Source organism: Rhincodon typus, chromosome 34 (genome assembly GCF_021869965.1).
Source record: "Rhincodon typus isolate 14 chromosome 34, sRhiTyp1.1, whole genome shotgun sequence".
Lineage (NCBI taxonomy): Eukaryota > Metazoa > Chordata > Chondrichthyes > Orectolobiformes > Rhincodontidae > Rhincodon > Rhincodon typus.
In genome coordinates, this window is record NC_063365.1 from 12,567,718 (window position 1) to 12,590,607 (window position 22,890).

A 22,890-nucleotide genomic window follows, 5' to 3' on the forward strand; every position below is an offset into this window, starting at 1 on the left:
GACTGGTTGGTAGAGGCATTGGAGACAATGCATCAGTTAATTATGATTAACAAATAATTGTCTGCCTTTGTTTAGGTATTAACTCAGTCAGGTTGACTTTGGCCACACGGGGCAATTCAGTGAGAAATAAACCAATGGCTGTGACCAATTTTGTTGAGCTGTCAACGCAGAGTGCGTGTACAGGGGGTCCCTGATTTAAGGCTTCTACCAATGATCATGACCGCTTACAGAGGTGCAATTCTAAACATCCATCACAATATTTTCTGTGCTTCTGAATGGCTCCTTTATATCGTCCTGCAATGTGTTGCGACTTAACTACAAATTGCCTTGAGAAGAGATTCCAGAATAGAACATGCTTGCAACCCGGGGACTGCCTGCACATGTTCTTGCTGTTTGCAAAATGTAGACCCTGTTCTTAATGTATGTAGCTTCCAGTACACACAATTGAGCCTCATTGAACCCAACTGATAATCATGCCAACACAAATTTAGAATTGAGAATTTCAAACAGATTTAGAACAAATCCACAGCCACAAAAGAAACTGCAATGATTGTCAAGTAACTCCACACAGGCTAGTATCCTATCACCAAGTCACCCTTGAATTATACTGCCATACAGCAGTAATGCTTATTGTCCTCAGCACCTGTGTGGGTGTGTCTGTCTCTGTGGGTGTGTCTGTCTGTCTCTGTGTGGGTGTGTAAATAACTTTATTAACATCTTCACCACCATGAAAAACACCCATTTGGCCAAAGAACCACTGACAGCAGAGCCGTGGCTGGGGCAAACACTCTTGTTTAGATCACTCAGCCAGGGCTCTCTGCTTGGACCAGGTTAACAGCCTCAATCAGGGAATTCATTCTGACCTAGTAACAATCACCACATTCTTACCCTCTCCCCATCCTGAGTCAGAACACATAGGTCAGCTCTTTTTTTGTGGCTCCTCCTGAGTTGTTTTAACACCAGGTCATGTTCCTGCTACTCAGCGTCTGATACTAGTGGCGCCTGACACACAGTAGCTTGCCTCTTGCGCCCAGAGCATTTTGGAAGAAATTTATTCTCTTCTTCAAGTAGAAGAGGCATCCACTGTGTCCATCTCAGATTATGGAGGTATCTTCAACACTTGGCGGAAAAGAAGAACTCATGGGTTCCAGAACATTCGGAAAGGTTATTGAGGAGCCGAGCACGTTTTGCTCCTGCACCGTTTGCAAGTTTTGCAGCTCCTATAGACTCCACATGCTTGTTCATGACCGTCACACCTACTCGAACTTGCACATCACTGGACCTGACCTCACGTCAACCATGCCTCTTACCCCATGCAGGGCCATTCCCATGGTTCCTATAACAAACTTCATCCTCTGAAGTAAACTGTTTCTCTCACTTCAGAGTCGTATCCTACATTTGCGTCCCTGATGCCACTTCACCTGCTCACCTGGGTCCAGCAAGATCGGAATTCACCTGGTGGGAAGTCTTCTCCCCATCAGCAACTCTGCTGAAGCTATCCCTGTAATTGCAGGAGGGGTGGTCAGATAATCAAATAGGAACTGGAACAGTCTGGTATCAAAGAAACAGCCTACAGCTTTGCTAATGCCTGCCTTCAAAATTTGAACTACTCTTTCTGCCAGACCACTGGATGATGGAAGCATGGAGCTGTCTTTTTATGTCCAATACCATTCAACATTAGCAAATACTCCCAACTCGTTGCTGGTAAATCATGACCCATTATCTGTGGCCAACATTTCTGGGAGTCCATGTATTGCAAAAGATCCACAGTCTTTCTATCGTCGTCCCACGTTTGACAAATGAATTCTATGCACATCCAACCACATTGCATGGATGTCCACAATGAGAAAAACATTGAGCTCATTATAGGATCTGCACAGTCAAATTGTAATCAAGTCCAGGGTTTACCCAGCCATCCCCATCAATGTGGGAGAGCTTTGCTGGCGGTAATCTGTGCCCCTGTTGGCACTCTGGGCTATGCCCCACCAACGTGGCTATGCCTGCATCCTATCCTGGCCACCAGATGTAACTTTTCGCCAACATCTTCATTTTGGAAATCCCTGGATGACCGTGGGGGAGTTCAGCCACTATCTGGCGGCAACATTTGCATGGGACAATCACTCCTGTTCCCCATAAATAATACCGTCCTCTACTGTGATCTGGTCTCTCAGGGTCCAAAAAGGTTTCAATTCTGGTTTCCCACTGGTGGTGTATCTGCTACTTGGCATCTCGGACGGTGCTCCACTTGTAGCACTTAGTATTAGAGCCCACTGTCGAACTTGGCCTGAAACTATGGCTGCACTGCCTTATCCTTATTAATAATAATATTATTATTACAAATTTACGTCCATATAGGTATTGATTGAATTTCCTGACTCCAAATATGACAACCAAACCTTCCCTAAATATCTCGGCATATTTATGCTCTGCATTAGCCAATAACTCCAGCAATGATGCCAAGCAATATTGCTTATGCTTTGGTTGTAGAAATGTAATATTAACTCAGGAATAACCTTATTGCTATTAAGTGATGAAAGGAATTAATTCTCAAACTCTTACTACAACATGGTATTAGATCAAGACTTAGACATCTAAAGAGTATTGACTGAGTGCTACATTGTTAGTGGCACTGTTTTTCCGGGGAGCTGATAAACTGAGTTCTTAGCTGCCAACCGTGTTGACATAAAGAAGAACCTAGGAAGAACTAATGAAGAACTTGCAATCAAACAGTAGGTTCTAAACTTCAAAAGTAATTCTTGCAAAATATTTGCCAAGTCAGATTTATGCCTCATAAATGGCACAAAACAATCACCTCCACTAAGAGACAAACTTGGCCACCACCCCTTGACATTCATTACCATCAAGGAATAGCCCACTATCAGCATCCTGAGGGCCACCACTGACCACAAGTTCCACTGGACTCACACAAGTGCAATGGCTGCAAGAGCATATCAAAGACTAGGAATACCGTGGTGAGTAACTCACCTGTCACCCAAAGCCTATCCACCATCTACAATGCACAGGTCAGGACTACAAAAGAATACTCCTCACTTGCCTGGATGAGAGCAGCTCCAACCACACTCAAAAAGCCCAATACTATCCAGGACAAAGCAACTTGCCCGATTGGCACCACATCCACAAAAATCCACTCTTCGCACTATCAACGTTTAGTAGTGACAGTATGTACCATCTTCAAGATGCATTGCAGCAATTCATCAAAGATCCTTAGACAGCACCTTCCAAACCACGATCACTTCCATCTGGAAGGTCAAGGGCAGCAGATATATGGGAACACCACTCCCCTGCAAACTATTGACCATCTTAACTTGGAAATATATCACTGTTCTGTTCACTGTCCCTGGGTCAAAATCCTGGAACTCAATCCCTAAAGACATTATGTGTCTACCCATATTAGATGGACTGCAGCAATTCAAGGAAGCAACTGCCCACCACCTTCTCAAGTACTAGGGCAGGGCAATAAATGCTACCTCCAGGATTAAACCAGTGGCTAAGGGTGCTGTGATAGAGTGGTGGTGTCCCTGCTCCAGGCCAGTAGGCCTGAATCAAGTCCCACCTGTGCCCAAGGTGTGATGCACCATGTTCAGACATCGTTGTCTTTTTTGTAAACCCATAGCTGGTGATGCTGATGCCTATGCCAAGTGCCTAGCCAGTTTCCCTGCATGGTCCAGTGCAAGGTTCCCTCCTGACTAAGATCAGAGGGCACCAAAGGGGTTGTGTTCTATCTCTCTATTTCCAGGTTGCCCTCAATAGGGCCTGCCAGTTTGGCACCAAGCAATGCCCTGAAACACTTCACAAAACCTTAACCCAATAGTGGGCATCTCTGTCCCAAAGAGCTCTGCAGTCTCTTATCGGTTGGCAAATCTTTGTAGAACTCGCTGTCCCTGATCCCACCTCCTGTATATCATGGTCACTAACCATTAACTGGCTGCAAGACATCTAGTTTTCCTTTCAGTAGGCTCACTTCAGCCACAGTGGAAAAAGTTGTCAATGGGAAATCCTTATGTAATTCAGCCCAAACACTGCATGGATGCTGTCTGACCCAAGTCATTCCATCTTTTTCTGTTTAATTGCAGATTTCCAGCATCAAATGTACTTTGACTAACTTGTGGTCTGCTTTGCTTCATCTGAAAATAAGATGATTAATGATTAAGAAAGTGCAACAGGATGCATTATAACAAACTTATTACATCATGACCACATTCCCTTCATGCAGTTAAAAATTAATCCTTTTTCAGTTGTTTAGTATTAAATTACTAGTGTTACAATGCTTGCTAAACCTCCAAATAAATAGTGTATTCTCTTTATCTCAATTTTAAGAGCAATGTCGTCATCAGATAAATAGACTTGCTGAAAAACTGATGAATGGATTCTCATGGCATGGCATTTGCAGCTTGGGCAACTATTCCAGCGATGAGTTAGGGTCCATTCTTTTCCTCTGATGTTTTGGTGGCATCTCCAACAGCGGCGGAGTGAATGATTTCTCAGTCCTCAGGAGTTAATTTGGAGAGTCAATAACTTCTCCGAAGTTGAGATGGGCCCTGGTCTGAGAATTGGGACAGTCTCCTGATTTTGGTGAAGTTCTGGCTCCGGTCAGTGGCAGCAGAGCTGCTTCCTCCTTGGTCTTGCTTCCTCAGGGAATGGTTTGGTGCCAAACTGGCAGGCCCTATTGCTGTGTGGAAACATCCTGTAGCCACTTAGGAAATCAAGAAGCCATCTATGGAACAAAAATTTAATTTGTCCTAACTTTTTATATTTCTTTTCATTTCTTTTTATAATATCTAATTAAAATGGCACTGCTTATGGTGACTAGTATACATGTTACTGCATTTTCATAAAATACATGTAACAATAAATTACTACTACTGAAGAAATTGGGACACAGACAGGCTACGACCCAAGGAATAACTGATTTTTTTTGGCAACAATGTAGATCTGCATCCTGGAATTTCTTTTAAACAAGCTTTTAATGTTGAATGTTGAGATGGACTGACATTTTTTCAAGAATGTTGTGGGTTGTTTCATCTTAAGTTATTGATTGCTGTATAATGTTGTGCATTGTTGTAAATGCCGTGGTACACTGTGTGATAGTCTTCAGAGCAGATGTGGATGTTGGATTTGGATTGAGTTGATTTGAAGCCTCCTAATTCTTACAAGTTTCCATCTGATTGATTTTGTGAGCTTTTTAATTTCAAAACATGAACTAGGCAGGGAACAGCTTCAAGGAAGGGCTGTACCACTGTAGTGATAATATGGGGTTAATAAAAACATGGCAGGAGTGTGCATTTTAGAAATGCTCTCCATTTGTTTATTTAAGTTCTCAAAGACAACAAAAATTTTCCAATGGGGGTGACATTTTGTAACAATATACTAATTACCTAAAATAATTAATGTTAATAATTGGAATTCATTTAAGTTTGTCATTGACTGATACTGAGCAGAGCAATGCTCAAACAGCTTATCATGCTGCGCTATAAAGCAGCCAGAGTTGGTGGAACTCTCAGTCAACTGTGACTAAGACGCATACCAGGTTATTTGGAAACAGGTTATGAAGTGAACGAAAATGCACTTTAGCTCTCAGTTATCTTCAGGACTTAAAAATAAGAAATCCAATTTAAGGTGCGTTAATAATATTTCCAAACATTACAGCTAATTAATTCACTGACTTGAGTTTTACAACCCAAAAGCAGGGAGCCAGAAGGTTCATGCAGTGAGAAGCAGTCCATAACAGCTGAGATACCATTACTAACAGAGACCAAGCAGGAGAGTCTGAGAAGTCATGAATTGCTGAAAACTCTCCAGAAACAGAAGGCCATAAAAGTGTCAGAAAGGAATACATCCTATAAGGACGTTAAAGCCATGTGCTGAAGGAACCCATACTAAGCAAAACAGTAAGCTGAGTTAGCAACTTGTTTAAATATCTCAGGCAGAGACTTTAACTGAAAAAACAAACTGCACTGAGTGAAGCCACAGAAATTTGCCAAAAACAAATTATTTTAGTGTGCCAGCTGAGCAATAATCTTTACTGTGGAGAATAGTGACTCTTCACTGTAGCTGGAATGTCTCTAAGGTTATTGTTAATTGTGACAGGGATGAATATTTGTCCTATATTTGCAATGAGTTTATTACAGTAGTTCTTCATTACAGTATCATATTCTACATGATGAACAGTAGGACCCTGGGAAGCACCAAGGATCAGAGAGCCTTATCTTCCAGTCCATGAAGCGAGCACAATAGGTACAACAAATGGTTAAGGCAGCATGTTGGATACTTGGATAACAAGGTGTAGAGCTGGATGAACACAGCAGGCCAAGCAGCATCAGAGGAGCAGGAAGGCCGACGTTTCGGGCCTAGACCCTTCTTCAGAAAAAATGTAGCATGTAGGATACTTGCCTTTATTATCCAAAGCAGAGTTTAGAGCATGGAGCGGTTGCTCGAACTACATAAAATGTTTGTTAGGCCATAACTAGATTATTACATGCAGCTCTAGAATCTGCATTACAGCAGGTTGTGACTGCACTGGAGAGGGTGCACAGGAGATTTACCAGGATGTTGCCTGGGCTGGAGAGTTTTAGTTACCACAAGAGATTGGATAGACTGGGGTTGTTATCCTTGGAGCAATGGAGTCTAAAGGGGGGCATGATTAAGATGTTAAATATTATGAGGGACATAAACACTGTAGGAAGGAATGAACTATTTCCCTTGGTGGATCAATGACCAAGGGAGCATAGATTTAAGGTAAGGGGCAGGTAGTTTAGATGGGATGTGAGAAATTCGTTTTTCACCCAGCGCGTGGCGAGAATCCGAAACACTCTGCCTTCAAGTGTGGTAAAGGACAAAACTTTTGTCACATTCAAGGAGTATTTAGATGTACATTTGCAATGCCAATGCATGCAAGGCTACGAGCAATTGCTGGAAGATGTGATTAGAATAGTTAGGTGACTGTTTTTGACCAATCCAGACTCAGTGGGATGAAGGGCCTTCTTCTGTGCTGTAGGTGTCTATGACTAAGACTCAATTTTTCTTTTGTTGAGTAAATCCTATACAATCTTCCGTTAACAATATTTTGGTAGCCTCTTCATTTGTTCAGTGATTGACCTCCATGATAAACCAAATAAAAAGAAATAAAATGGATGATCTGTTAACGCAGATTTTACTGTGAGAACTGAGTTGTATTACCATCAGCTGGGATCACAAAACAAACAGAAAATTTAATGTGGTCAAGTTGATAATTAGAGCTTCTAAAGTCCTGACTTTGTTTTAGCCATCTCACGCGTTGAAAGGGAGATAGCTAATTGATGTAAAAGAGATAAGAGTAAGAACAGAAAATACTCTTGGAAGTACTTAACTGATCAGTCTTACATTGATGGAGAAAGAGACAGAATTAACAACTCTGTTCAAATGATTTTTCATACCAGGTCTTAAGGAAGTAACAGGCAGAAAAAAGGGAAGGGTGAAAAACACAAAGGCAAACATCTGCAAAAGGCCATAATATTCAATTGCAAAAATCTTTGCAGCTGCAGGATCAGAGTTTAAAGTGTTGACCTTCTCACTTCAGCAAAGAACTCAACCAACAGGCCTCCATGATATACCACAGAGACTTACTGAAACCTTCTTCTCTTAAGTTCTGTTTTCTCTTATCTGTATTTGTTTTCAAGTTGATATTTCAAACCTTTTGAGATAAGGTTATCCCTTTATTCTGGAGGAACCTTTAGCAATTGGCTGTAATGAGGCAACCTTCAACCTGTATAAACAAAAGACTGACTGCTCCTCCACTTTAACTTGAATCATACACATTGAAGAAGGGTATAAAGAAACAAATTAATCTGTGATTGATAAACTATGTTGCTGGAAATACCGATGGTTGTAACAGCAGAATTTGTTCCCTGAGCAGTGTTTTTCATTGCACTCTAAGATATTATTAGGAAGACACAGATAGAGAGAAACTGTCTGAACTGGTTGGCAAGATTAGGATATGGGGATTGTCTCTAATTTAAAGCCAGACATTAAGAATAGAACTAGGAATGGTGGAGCAGCCAGAGCTAAATGATCTACTTCTGTTCTTCAGGAAGAAAAGGATTTTACTGCAGTATAATTAAAACGAAGAGGTAGGTTCGTTTCACCACAGCTAAGATGGTATAAAGGCTTGCACAACACAATATAATTCTGGCACAGCGCAAGTAAATTAAACAGGATATGTGGCCAAATTACCCAACCACCTGTCTAAAAATCATAAAATCCATGGTGTAAGAGAATTATTGCACATCAGTGGGAAACAGTACAACTTTTATTATACTTACGTACTTTGTCATGTGAGAAGCAGACTGCTAATATATATTCAACTTCCTTGTTCTCACCACTAATGTGCCACTGCAGCACTGTATCCAACTCAACAACGTGAGTCTGTGTAACTGAATTACTCAGATAAAAAATAACTTGTGAACGTTTCAGTCACACTAATTGCACCAATGTATTATTGGCTCCATTTTAGTTCAGTGTGGATGGAACTTTTGTACCAGCCTTGAGCCTTATACAAGCCATTAGTGTGTTGATCTCTCTCTACCCATCTCGGCAGCTATAACATCTTGTCCTGTCCTGTCTGTTACCCTAATGCACTTGTATGGCACAATCTGCTCGTAAAGGCACACAAGACAACAAGTAACAGTAACAAATCTAATCAAAAATCAAATAGAAGAGAGAACTCCAACCATTCATAATTTTCCTTCCATCCATTTTAATCACAGGTATCTAGTACTATTTCCTCAATAAACATAATAGACTGCATCAGAAACACTGAATATGCTGTTATTTCAGCAGGGTTATAAACTCTCTTAGAACAGCACAAAAGTGTCACACGTGCAAAAACTACAAAGGAACGACAGTGCAGTCCAAAGATTCAGCAACCAACTTTAGCAATTAAACTTTAAAACTCAAAAAGGATGCGGCATGAAAATGAAAGGAACTCATTAAAAAAAAAGTGTTGACTATCCCATGCAGATCACTGTCCAAAACAGCCAAGTTAGAATACATCAAAAGATAAAAGGAATTAAAAGCATCATCCATGGTGAGTTGCATGGAAACTTATATTTCACAAGAAATGCTAAACAATATCCCAGCTGGCTGTGAACATATGCATTCCAATGTTTGTTCATTGCCATATCTGATAAATAATTCCAATGCATTGAAAAATAATCTCTGGGAGGAAAAACACATTGGGAAATGTGTGTGTTGACTTTTAACAATCAAGTTAAACGAAACAGTTCGCCCTATACTTGAGCAACATCAATCAATATTGAGCCTATGAAGGTTAGACTACCAAAATGGATTTGAATCATGTCAGATATTTAAAATTTAGTTGCCTTGCTGTACTGAAGTAACTGCATACGGATTCAAGAGCAAATTATAAAATGATAGTTTATATAGTCCCATTTTGTTCAACAGATTTAGGTGGTGATTATAGTCACTAAGTGATCTCAAGGGTTGGTCTAGTCTTTCCAAATATTTACTCTATGGTTTAGAATCAGTAATGATCTTGCAGAACCTTGCTGTCGTCAACACAGCTACAGAATCTACAGAAAAACCTTGATGTCAGAGATAGTTTGTTCTCTGACAAAGCTAATTCAGCTTTAATGCTGTTTGAGTGGTACAATGACCCCAGCATAACATTAAAGGAAAAATATTTGTACACATTTGAACTTTCTCACACCATAGAAACATTTGAACATCACGTCAGAAAAAATGGTCTATCAAGCCTGCCCCATACACTTGATGCCAGATAATGACCAATAGAAATAGGAGAAAATGGGTCAAAAAGCAGAAATCAGATTATAAAGGTATGGCAGAGAACGGGAGAGATACTTCATGATCATAAAGAAAGGATGGGAAGAAGGCAAAATTTTAAGAATTGGCCTGAGATCCTGTGATGAAACGAAGATGACAGGATGGCACGTACTTGTGGAGCCGATGAATCATTGCCCAGATTGTGATGGCTCTGGGGACCCACGACATATTTAAGACTTGCAGCATTCAAAAGGTTATCTAGTGGAACAGCAGTAAATTCATCAGTGCACTCAGGAGATTTAAAATTTTCACTGGCAGATCTAGTATATTAGCTGAGGAAGAGCGGAGTTGAAATCTGACAACCAACAGCATTAAGATCTGGTGAGCCAGGTGAAAACTGAATTGATGATATAATATAACTGATAGACGACCTTCAATGAACAACTGTAGAAAACAAAGCATCACCCAAGTGTGGGAGCAAACAGCACTAGGACATTTAAGAGCGGGTCCAACTAAATTGAGTAAAGGGTGATGAACAAGTTGAGCCAGTGATCAGCAATAAAGTAGAGGCAATTCACAAACACAGCAACAGACTCCAGAGTTAGGTAGTAACCAGCACAAATGGTTCTAAATTCATTGTAGGTAGATTAAAACAACCATGTCAACCATGGAGAAGCTAGCAGTACATAAGTACAATCCAGAAGTTCGCTGCAGGAAGATTTTGGGAACTACAAGTTGGAACTGTTTATAATCGATTGTCAGAGCATAGCCATGATATAACCAAGGTATACGCTGTAGTTCACTGTGATTAACAGTCCTGATGGCAAAAAAAGACTGAAGCAGGGCCCCAGCATTGGGCCAATCATACTGTAGTGATTGGAACCAGGTGGACCTAGTTGGCGAAGAGGTCCTTGATGGAGTTGGCTAACCTGGGCCAATCAGGAAAGCCCTCGCTGACCAATATTAACAGGAGATTTGAGAATGTCCTCATTTCAGGGGGGATCGATTCACAGCTGACTGACTACCTATAGCCAATGTACTGTGTACAAGGAAAAGATAACTAGGGTGATGGGATAGTGGCCTCTGTGCAATTATTTCCGTGGGGACAAGAGAAAACAGTATGTGCCTGAAGAACATTCGCTTGCAACAGTCATCTTGGAGTTGGGGTAAGCATTTCTGGCATCATGCCTTTATATGGGAAGCTTGCCTCATTTGATCCTGTGGAAGACTGAGCACAGCATGTGGAAAGAATGCAATATTTTTTCCCGAGCTAATGACATCGGGGCAGATGAAAATAAACAAGTAATCTTTGACTGCTTGCAGATCTGCAGCATTTTTGGTTATAAGGTGCTTAACCTTCCTAGAGGCACCAGATACTAAAACCTTCCAAAAGTTGACAGAGTTGGTTACGGAATATTATGACCCCAAACCTCCTCTAATCCTGGGATGCTATTCGTTTTATTTGGCTGTGAGGGAAATGGGGGAATCTGTATCGGGAGTTTTGATGACGTTAAGATGACTGGCAGAGGCCTGTGATTTTGGGTCAACGCTGAATGAGATGCTGAGACACTTTGCTATGTGGGATTAATGACATAACCATACAGAAGCACCTACTAGGTGAAGTCCAACTGAATTTCAAACCAGTACTACAACTGGTTCTGTCATTAGGAAATGCAGCAAATGGAACATGAGAACTACAGGGCATCCCAATGGAAGTGGACACCCTCGCCTATCCAACTGAGCTTGGGCAACACCACTCGAGTGTAGGCCCTCGCGAAGCCTCACACATCACATATCCTGAGCGGAGGGATCCTAAGACAGCACACAGCAGAATGCCACAATAAAACCGAGCTTTGGCCAAGTGGCTAAAAAGTTGTTCAGGATCTGGGCTGGGAAACCATTGTAGTTGCTGCTGGTACGCAGATGCAAAGGAGTCCTACAAGGCCTCACTTGGGTAAAAAAGCCCATATGCTGGGTACCCAGGAAAGTGCACATCTTAGAAAGTGCTCACCCAACAAAGTCACCCTACATGTGGGTTAGAACAATTAACTTGCTTAATGACATCAAATCAGAACTGATTAAAATTAATGTTTGGTTAAATGGTTACCTAGTTCACATGGAGGTCGATACTGGCGTAGCTGTATCTGTGATTGCAAAACCTGCCTTTAATAAGATTCGCTCGGGTCTCTAACCCTTAAGGCCTCAGCCAAACTGAGAACGTAAACTGGGGAACCACTGCAAAGTAAGGGTATGACTTCAGTTCCTGTCTCCTAAGAGAAGCAGTTGGTGCAGTTTTCACTGATGGTACTAAGAGGCTCAGGCCCCAGCCGATTGGGGCACAATTGGTTGACAACAATTCACTTAGATTAGCTCAACATTTTTTGATTAGAAAATGGCTGCCTCAGTCAAGTCCTGGTGAAATACCCAGGAGTTTTCCAGGAAGGGCTTGGGACTATCAAAGGGGTCAGTGCCACTTTACATATTGACCAGAAAGCAATTCCGCAATTTTGCAAGGCCCGCCCAGTGTCATTTGCCTTGTGGGCAAACAGAGGTGGAAATCAGGAGGCTAGAGAGTGAAGGAATCATCAAACCAGTGCAGGTTGTAAAATGGTCAGCACCGGTCGTACAGATTGTGAAGCCTGATGGCTCAGTTTGTCTTTGTGGGGAATCTCAGCAAACAGCAAACTGCTTCCCGCAGCTGGATAACTACTCGACCCTTTGCAGAGCGGGCGTCTGCACAACGGTGGTGGCGGTGTTGGTGTTGTGTGCGTGTATGTGTTCCTTCATGATGCTAGACATGAGCCCTGTCTACTTGCAATTGCAACTGGATGATGAGTCCCAGATGAATGCCACAATTCACATCCATAAGGGTTTATACGAATACACAAGATTGCCATTTAGGGTACCATCGCCTGCACCCTTATCCAGCAGACTCTGGAGAACATTTTACAAGGGCTGCCCCAAGTTGTCATTTACCTGGATGACGTGCTAATAACTGGGAAGACCAATAAAACAGCTCTTTGAGAACTTGGACATAGTGCTTAAATGTTTCTCCCAGGTGGCCATATGCCTTAGAAGAAAAAAAACATGTGTTCCATGTGCTCTAAGTGACCTAGTTGGGTTACAGAGTCAATAAAACCAGGTTACACCTGTTGGAAGATGGGGCGATCAAAGCAGCCCCTGCTCCCGCATCTGTACCGGAGCTTAGGTCTTTCCTTGGGCTACTAAATTATAACAGAAAATTCATACGTAATCTGTCCTCCATCCTGGAGATCACTATGGTCACTGCTGACAATATCCGACTGTGGATACAAAAAGATCCTGTCCTCTCAAAACTAAAACAGCTGGTGGTAAAGGGGAGACAGAAGGACCATTGCACCCAGCACTGAAAACTTTCTGGATCTGGCAAAGGGGAGACAGAAAGACCATTGCACCCAGCACTGAAAACTTTCTGGATCTGGCAAGACCAGATCACCGTAGAAGACTGTACATTACTTTGCGGAGCAAGAGTGATTCTCCTGAGTAAAGGTCACCACTCGGGTCATCCAGGGGTTTCCAAGATGAAAATACTAGCAAGAAACTATGTCTCGTGGCCGGGGTTGGATGCTGACATAGCTGCATTGGTGGAGCAGTGCCCAGAGTGCCAACATGGGCAAAAACTGCCAACAGCAGCGGCCCTACATTCAGGGGAATGACTGGGTAAACCATGGACTCAGTTACATGTCAACTATGCTGGTCCTTTCAATGCCTTCAATGGTCCTTTAAGCGAGAGAGACAATTTAATTCAGAGAATGAAGTTTATACCAGAACCATGAAAATACCCTCTATGGGTATGAGGCGAGGTTAATACAAGATCAGGTCCTGTGACTTACAAAAGTTTAGGTAGGTAATACAGTCCTGAACAAACACCTGCATCACCTGAAAGCTGTTACCATGCAAACGGGGCTGGAGTGAAATGCAGTTGGCCCCGCAGAACAGCTAGGAGACCTGTTGGAAACCACAGCTTCTCCCTTTCTCTCTAGTGTCAACGAAACCTCAGTCTGAGATGGATGCAGCCTCGATACCATTACCACGCGATGAGGAGGAAACTCCCGAGATGCTCCAGATGCAAGAGACGGGCCACAGTCTAGTACGCGCCACCTGTGTCGGAGGAACTGGACCTGCGGTGAAAACGTTGCAGCAAAAGTGACTAGAGAAAGACCAAGCCTACATGCAGTGACTGGGTGGAGAGGGTGCAGAGCATGTTATGATTGGAACCAAGCACCTCGTTGACGAAGTTCTTGCCAGCTTACTGTGCTCAAGTAAATAAAAGGTGACTTCGGGACAGGATACCAGCCTCTGTGCAGTTATTTCACCAACATTATGATGGACCGTGTATTCTATTGTTTAACCTAGAGTGCACTCGATATTAAATAGTACAGCATCAAAACCGATCTAGGATGGCTCCTTTCAAACATTCATTCATACCCTTGCTGTTTCACTATCTGCTGATTTTCTGTCAAAGTCTTTATCCAATTTCATTTTGAAGACTGCCATTGAATTGGTTTCCACTTCCCTATTAAACTATGTACCGTAAATCCAAACGAATCAACAGAAAGTTTTGCCTCCTGTCATTTTTGGATTTTTTTTTAATTCAAATCACTCTATCCCTTCTGGTTTGTGACTCTTCAATCACTTTTGCTTTATTTACTCTATTTAAACACCTCAAGGTTTTTTTTTCCCCTCAAATAGAAGTTGATCAACTTTCCCCTTAGACTTCTAGCTTAACGAGAACAACCCCACATTCTCCAATTGTTGTAAATTTAATCCTTCGAGAACCACTCCAATAAACTTTCTATAAACTTCCCCCATAAATTTAGGGGCAGCACAGTGGCTCAGTGGTTTGCACTGCTTGGGACCTGGGTTTGATTCAACACTTGGGTGACTGTGTAGAGTTTACACGTTCTCCCCATGTCGGCGTGGGTTTCCTCCCAGTACTCCAGTTTCCTCCCACAGTCCAAACATGTGCAGGTTGGATGGATTGACCATGCTAAATTGTCTGTAGTGTCCACAGATGTGCAGGCTAGTTGGGAAATGCAGGATTGCAGGTATGGTTGGGATAGGTCTGGGTGGGATGCTCTTCGAACAGTCAGTGTTGACTCGATAGGCCAAATGGCCTGCTTCCACACTGAAGGGATTCTATGATCTACCATCAATTTGTTCCTTGAAGGGGTTAATGTGAACAGATTTAAGATAAGGGGTAAGAGTTTTAAGAAGGGATGCGAGAGAGATTTTTCACTCAAAAGGGTGGTGGGAATCTGGAACTTACTGCCTCTAAGAATAGAAGAGGCAGAAACACTTGTAACAATTAAGCAGCATTTAGATATACACTTGACAAGACATGGGCCAAATACTTTGGGAAAAAAAAGATTAGAATAATGAGATGCTTTTTTTTTTGAACAGTGCCTCAATGTGTCAAAGGGCCTTTTTTTCTGTGCCGTAGACCACTGTGACTCACTCATTGCTATTGTGGCTCTAAAATTTTCCTGAAGAGTGATGCCCAGAAGTGGGCACAATGCTTCTACTGGGAGCAGGGGTTAACATACAGAAGGAGAGGAAAATAGGGAGAAACCAGTAAAATCCAATGGATTGGAGTTGTAAAACTGAAGGGCTCAGCAAGACATCAGTAAGGTGGGAACTTATGGAGAATTGTTAAAGTGACTTCAATTAACCTAGTTGCTTGCAGAAAATGAAAAAAGGACATCAAAGTTGCCACATTGTCATTAATATCCAACATGTTCACAAGGATGTTTCAGCTAAGATAACATATCACGAATGCTATTGACACTTAATACATTCTGAAGTGGCCTTGCAAACCACACAGTTCCAAAATAATTGCTACAAAAGGTACAATTACCGCAAACATTCCAACAATTTAAAGTGCAGCCCCAACCCTGTCATCTCCTCAGAGCAACTAATAAATATAGACTCACCAATACCAGTCACCTAATGAGGCCGAAGCATAAAAGGCTGAGTTAAGTCATAAAAGTAAAGCTGAGTGTCAAGTAATGAATTGAACATGAGTGCCAAGTGTTTTGGCTAAATTCTTATCGTCTCGGAATACGTGAAGAACCTGCGAAATTGTACTGTTACTGTAAAATCATAAACATTTCAGCTCCAACTTTCACCACTGCCCAAGGCATAAAACACTGGCTGCACGAGTTCTTTCTTAAAAGTAACAAATATGGGGTTTGTTTTTTAAGTTTTAACTGCACTTTATGATTCAAATGGGAATGAATAGATTTGTTCTTTCACAGTAGTTTACGCAGCTGTCTAAAACATTTACTGACATACTACTTTTAATCAGTTCTAAATTAATAACCATTACATAAATAATCCATTGTACACGTTTATGCTTGGATGAGAATCTGAACTCAATTTTTGGCAAAGCTTCTGAGCATAAGACCATAACCATTTCCATGTGTCACAGTGATATGGCTAGACAAACAAGGAAAGAAACAACTCGAGTTTAAACAGAGATGACACGGTGATCTGATCACAGAATTATGCGGGAAACAGAGCAAAAGCAATATTTCTAAATCGGAAATTTAGTTACACCAGGAATTCACAGCAGAAAGAGAAGGCAGTTTAATTTATCTGGAAAAAAAAATATAAGTTTAACCACAGGCTTGGAGTGTAAAAAGGCAGCACAGGATAGGGTAGCAATATGTGGTTTCGGAAGAGTATGAAGAGCTTTCAATGCCAGATGCTAGCTTGTACAAAAACATATACAGAAAGTATGTAATTTGACAGCTGGCACCTGGTCGGCCTCTGTTTCAGAATCAAAGCAGAATTGGAGAGTATCTAACAAAAGTAGAAAGTTGGTTTTTGTTTAAAGACCTACAGTTTGAGAAAGGTTATCCTGCTAAGACAGAAAACTGGCAACATTAAAAAGGAGCTGAGGTGACTATCCACAGGTCAAGGAAAATGAGGAGACAGTCTAAAGCAGAAACATCCAGGGCAAATTATCCTCTCTTCCAAGTTTAAACCCTTGGCTTCCCAGAATAAGTGAGCTCTGGCCAAATGATCAAGTAAATCAAAAAACCTGAGATGACAACCCAATTGGAGGTTGGATTCACACTATTTAGTATAGGTAATTTGCTGACAAAATGAACTGAGAGATTAGCTATAGGCCGCAGAGGATCACAAGTATCGCTTGCCACTTGACAGGCAGTTAGTTTTATATAGGTTAGGGGTAAAATTTTCCAAGAGTGGGGCGAGTCTCCATGACCCTACCACAGGGGGCACAGAGATTGAACTATGTTGTTAACTGACAATAATCTGCATCATCGAGTCGTACAACATGGAAACAAACCCTTCAGTCCAACCAGTCCCTGCAGAACATAATCCTAAACTAAATTAATCCCACCTGCTTGCTCCATATCCTTCCAAACCTTTCCTATTCATATATCCATTCAAATGTCTTTTAAACATCGTAATTGCACGCACATCAACTACTCCCTCACAAAGTTCATTCCACACACAAACCACCCTCTATATCCAAAAAAAAATTTGCCCCTCATGTCCTTTTGAAATCTCTCTCCTCACACCTTAAAAATGTGTCCCCTGGTCTTGACATTCCCCCTCCTAGGGGGAAGTCAACTACCATTAACTATCTATACCACTCATTATTTTATAAACTTCTATAAAATTGCCTCTCCGCCTTCTACACTCCAGTCAAACAAGTCTCAGTATATCCAGCCTTCCTTTGTAACTCAAACCTTCCACACCCAGCAACATCCTGGTAAATCTCTTCTGAACCCCTCTCCACCATATGTTAGCCATCCAGCCAACTGCTCAAACCAACCACTATAGAGGGTAGGTTAGCAACTCTGTTCAAATAGCAAGACCTAGCAAAGATAAAGGTAGATCAAACAAATATACAGATCTAAAAGAGTTTTACAGAAAAGACAGCATGAATAAGTGTGATGAAAGGTGTATAATTTACATAAACTGTCAATTTTTCAAAGTGAATCTCAAAACAGAAGTCAATGGATAACGATTGCTCGGTCTTTTCATTAAAAGAAAACCCACAAAGTTAGAACAGTGACAAAATCCAGTATTTGTCAGAGCAGAAGACTGCAGGGACCTGCGGCTTAAATGGGAAGGTGTTTGAACTGTTGACTTTTGAAAAGTAGGGTAAATATATAAAGCCATTAACTTTGTTTTCAGTTCAGAAAAATCCAGGGTGAGCACTTTATTTTTAAGGTCAGAAGTCACCAAGATTGAGTTGAAAAGCAGGCTTAGTTCATCTTCTAGCTATTCAAGCTCCAACAGATGATCACAGATCCCTTCCCCAAGCGGGAGGGAGGTTTACTGGAATGGTTCCAGAAGGATTAAATTTGCAAAGATTGGAGAATCTGGGGTTGTTCTCATTAGAACAGAAATGTAAGGAGAAATTTGGTCAACTTCCGTTTTTAAAAAAATCCTTTAAATGTTTTAGACTCCATAAAGCAAAACTTTTACCAATAGCTGAAGTCACAAACCAGAGGACTCAAAATTCAAGTAACTGCCAAAAAATTACAAAGATGACATGAGGAAAAGCTTCTGTTTTTCCAAAGTGTGGTTAGGATTTATGCCATATTTTTTAACAGGGAGGTGGAAACCTCCTTTCAGTACCAAGTTGAGTTGATGAAGCTTCCAAATCATGTGTGGAGTTAGAAATCTCCACAGTAATTGGAACGGAGAACAGTTCTCAGCTTTGTGAACAAAGTCAATTTAGCAGACTCAAAGGATTCATCGAAGAATTCAAATGTCTCTGCAATCCATAGCAAAGCAACATCAACAGTCAATTAAATAGAAGCTAAGTCTGAAAGAACAGCATCTAGACTTACTGCTCATCTCATGCTACAGGTTAAAGTTCAATTAAAATAAGGAAAGCTGATATGAAAGCAAGGATACCAGACTGAAATAGCATGCTCGATAAAGTGAAGAAAATAGCACGTAGGACTATATTTTTAAAAACGTCATTGAAATGTAGCTGTGTAAAATTATACCACAAAAAGTTAGACAAATTCAAGTTTCAGAACGTCATGGTTAAAATCAGAAATTAGAAACAAAGTAAAACTTTGGAGAGCGCATGGAACTGGCAGGATGAATAAAGTGACATGACTGAACAGAATAAGATAGATGTTTGGGAATGTTAAGTGAAAGGAGAGAACAAAAACAGAATTTTAACAGACTAAAAAGTGGCGTATTCAATTCAAATGAGAACTGTTTACAAACTGGAATGCCTGAAATATGATCATATGGAAGTAGAGGATGAAAAGTAATTATTGAGGATATTTAACAAGTGTCTTGTTTTCAGGGCTTACTGAAGCAAAAAAAAAATTCAGGGAATAGGCAAATCCTTTTTGGTTGAATAAAAACTTTGTTTTATTTATTTACAATGTACTGCATAACAATTCATCTTTAAACACAATGTATTTCATAAGGCATCTTAAATATTTTGGAAGGAATTTATCCTCGACATAAGATTTTTTTTTCCCTTATGTGGACTCTGGATTGGACAGTTGTGATGAAACAAGTGAATTTTCCTCTTCAGGAACTATATGTTCTGATGCAAAAAGAAGAATTTCACTTCTTAGAAATGTCAAACTACTCCAACAAGAATTGTATTTTCAAGGCTATTCAGCAGATGTGCCCTTTATGTGTAAACAAGTTGCGACGGGTTGAAAAAGGTTGGCTGTGTCAGTTTATCAAGATTCTTTTTATTTCCAAAGTTTCTGTAAGTGGTTCAGCAAAAATTCGTTCAGTAAAATTGTTGAAACCACCATTTCATAAATGATTCACTTGAATGTAACTACCCAAAGTTAACAACAAAATAAAACCTTTATCTATAATAAATATTGATCAGTGTTCTCACAGGCAACTCTTGAAAACACTAAATTCGAAGTAAATGTTCTCTGATCATGGATGACCATCAGAGCGATGACTTCACAAAATGCACACTCCACCTCTCCGCTTTCTGAGAGAGGCGAGTTGAGTTATACAATTCCTTTCTCCTCTTTGCCTTGAATCAGAAATTCATTTTAAGTTGAAATTAACTTCCTCCATAAAAATGCGCTTTTTCAAAACTGTATCACAGAATGACAGAATATATTATGATTTCTAAACACTTAATTTTAGTTTTGATGGCAATGCTCCAAGATTTTTTTTTTAAAACAGTTTGAACACAGAATCATAACAAAAAAAGATTAAGGAGCCTGACAGGGTAGATGCTGCAAACAGTTTCCCCCTCCCAGACAGCTGGGAACCAGGGGCTATACTGTCAAGGTAAGGAGTCAGTAATGTACAGCTTTGAAAAGGAGAAATTTCTTCACTGAGAGGGTTGTGAACCTATGGAAGTCTCTACACAGAGAGCCCATGACATTCATTGAATGTACTAAAGGCTGAAATTATAAACTTTTGGTCAAGAGAAACGGGGATTAAGCAGACAACGGATATATAATGCTATTCAATAGCAGAGCAAGCTCAAGGGATTGAAGCCTTCCTCCTGCTTCTGTTTCTTAAATTCTTTTTTGTGGATTATTTTGAGACAGAGACCAAAATAACGATATTTTGATCCTTCTTACTATAATGGACTGTGATTATTGCCATTTATGTGGTATATCTTTATCCTAGTAAAGAGGCTGCCCAGTGGCTCAATAGTTTGCACTGCTGCCTCACAGCACCTAGGACCTGGGTTCGATTCCAGCCTTGGGTGACTGGCTGTGTGGAGTGTGCACATTCTCAGTGTTTGCGTGGGTTTCCACTTGATACTCAAGTTTCCACCCACAGTCCAAAGACACGCAGGTTAGGTGCATGGCCATGCTCATTTGTCCCATAGTCCAGGGATATGGGGATTAGGTGTATTAACCATGCTAACTATGGAGTTCCAAGAATAGGTCAGGAATCTGGGTCTGGGTGAGATATTCAGAGTCCATGTGGACTCTATGGGCTGAAAGGTCTCTTTTTCACAAATGTAGAGATTCTATGATCTTCCTTCTGAGTAACAAACAAAAATCCAAGTTTTGTAACTTAACCATTCAGTATAATTTGGACCATACACCAGGGCATGGCAACATTCTCCAAATTTTGAGGGAACCCATTGTTGAAGGTTCAATAACCATTTTCAGACTGCAGTTACTCACTCAAACTTACAGTTCTTTGTGCTTGTCTTCAGCTAGGATCTGGTCATTTGTCTTCAGTCCATACCTTGAAAATCAAAGTGAAAATATTAAACATTACTGCACAAAATTATATCCTTGATCCTTCTTATTTAAATGAAACAAAATTGACATTCTTGACTGTGCTATCAAGCACTTGATGAAGGCAGAATATATTCTCTCATCAGGAATAATATTTAGTTCTGGTGATGGTCCATGAGTTTTTTGGAAGCGAAGCCTATACTTTGTGTTGGGATAATAGCCCCTTTAATAACCAGAATTTTCTATAATATGATTTCTGATAATGGACTTGGTTCCCAGTAACCGATAATATGACTAAGTTGCCTGCAAGCTAAGTCTCTTTTTTTGAACTCTTAACAGAAAATTCAAGTTACTGGTTTCAAACTAGTCATGCAAGACCCAAATTCAGAAAGATACTTTCAACAAGCAAGTAATATTTGTTGACAGGTCTTTGCTTTTGGAACAACTTTAGATAATTTCTTTTCACAAAATAGCATAGTGATGGAACCCCCCATAGGCAGAGGTGTTTATCATTGAAACATACAGAATGGGAGGTCGTCATTTAGTCCCACATTTATCTGCCAGCTCTGCTTTTTAACCTCCCTCCAGACCGACATATATTCCTTAATACTTACATCAAACAGGCTTTTTTTAAAGCATCAGATTATCCCTGCATGAAAGCACACAGCTCTTCTTCCTCTCTTCAACTGTCCAGTACACAAGCTACTGACATGCAATGATTGGATTCATGGGGTCACTTGTGTGATGTACCAGACATTGCATCAAGTGCTCACGAACTATATTCCAATATAGAAGCAGCAACGGGCAATTTTAGAAGGAAACATGATGAGCACAAGGCAAAATAAACTGCAGGGCTATAAGGACACAGCAAGAGGATGATACTGATTTAATGCTCTACACACAACTGGTATGGACTTGATACTTCAAATGGTCTTACGTGGCACAATGATTATATGGGATGCATTGCAAGGAAAAATGGAAAACACAATGAAGTTCTTGACATCATAATAAAATTACAGTACTCCTAAAAATTTAAGCACTAGTCTACTTGGAACTGGTGCAAAAGAAGGAATCTGTAGTTTTGATTCTTACCTGGGAAGCATTGTTGATGAGTAGATAGAGGTTTCTTTGAAGTTATCTAAAACATTGAGATGACTCTGGAGTTGTAGAAATTGTAATCACTTGCACCTGAGCTTACTCAGTGCTTTGCCCCAAAAATCAGAATTATATCATAATGAAACCATTTCAGCACATTTTCAAACAGCTGTCACGGGTGCGTAATTTTGCGGTACGTTTATTTAGGATGTGTAGTCACTGACATTTCTAAGCACACTTCCAAAAAAAAAACTTGTTTCCAAACAATTCTAAATATGATTGCATATCCTGCAATCTGAAAGATCAAGTTGAAACAGTGTTTCCATGTTTTTCCTGTCTGTGAAGAACGAGGCCCTGTGCATTAATATGTGGTTTCCAGTACACACAAGTGCGTAAACAATGATGGCATCTTGTGCAGATTATTTCTCAATTTGTTGCACAAATTCATTAATGGGCCTGGGAGCCATTACCTTTAGTCCTGAAAAGTTTGAGCAACAGGTGAAATGTATTGTTTAACGCCACTGCTATGCAGCATGAACTCTAATGGTGACTGCTCCTACAGAGTGCAGTCTTCGAGCCAAAAAGCCAAACCAGTAAGTCACGTAGTATATGAATTTTAGTGCCAGTGTGATGCTAACTGTAAAATCCAAAGACTGGCAGATCCTATCTAACTACATATCCCTTTGGCTGTTCACAGCAGCAAGGAACTGACCATATTCAACCAACCCATGTTTGCAAAACTCTAAACAATGTCCAATATCAGATCTAA

General features: G+C 40.6%; 1 protein-coding gene across 4 annotated transcripts in view; it reads right to left on the reverse strand.

Annotated features, from left to right (window-relative positions):
* Positions 1 to 22,890, reverse strand: part of LOC109936756 (adenosine kinase) — a 503,574-nt gene that overhangs the window by 416,334 nt on the left and 64,350 nt on the right. For all 4 annotated transcript variants that reach the window (XM_048616272.1, XM_048616270.1, XM_048616269.1 and 1 more), the window contains exon 3: positions 20,980 to 21,033. In XM_048616272.1, the coding sequence (XP_048472229.1) occupies positions 20,980 to 21,033 (54 nt within the window). The remainder of the gene's footprint in view (positions 1 to 20,979; positions 21,034 to 22,890) is intronic.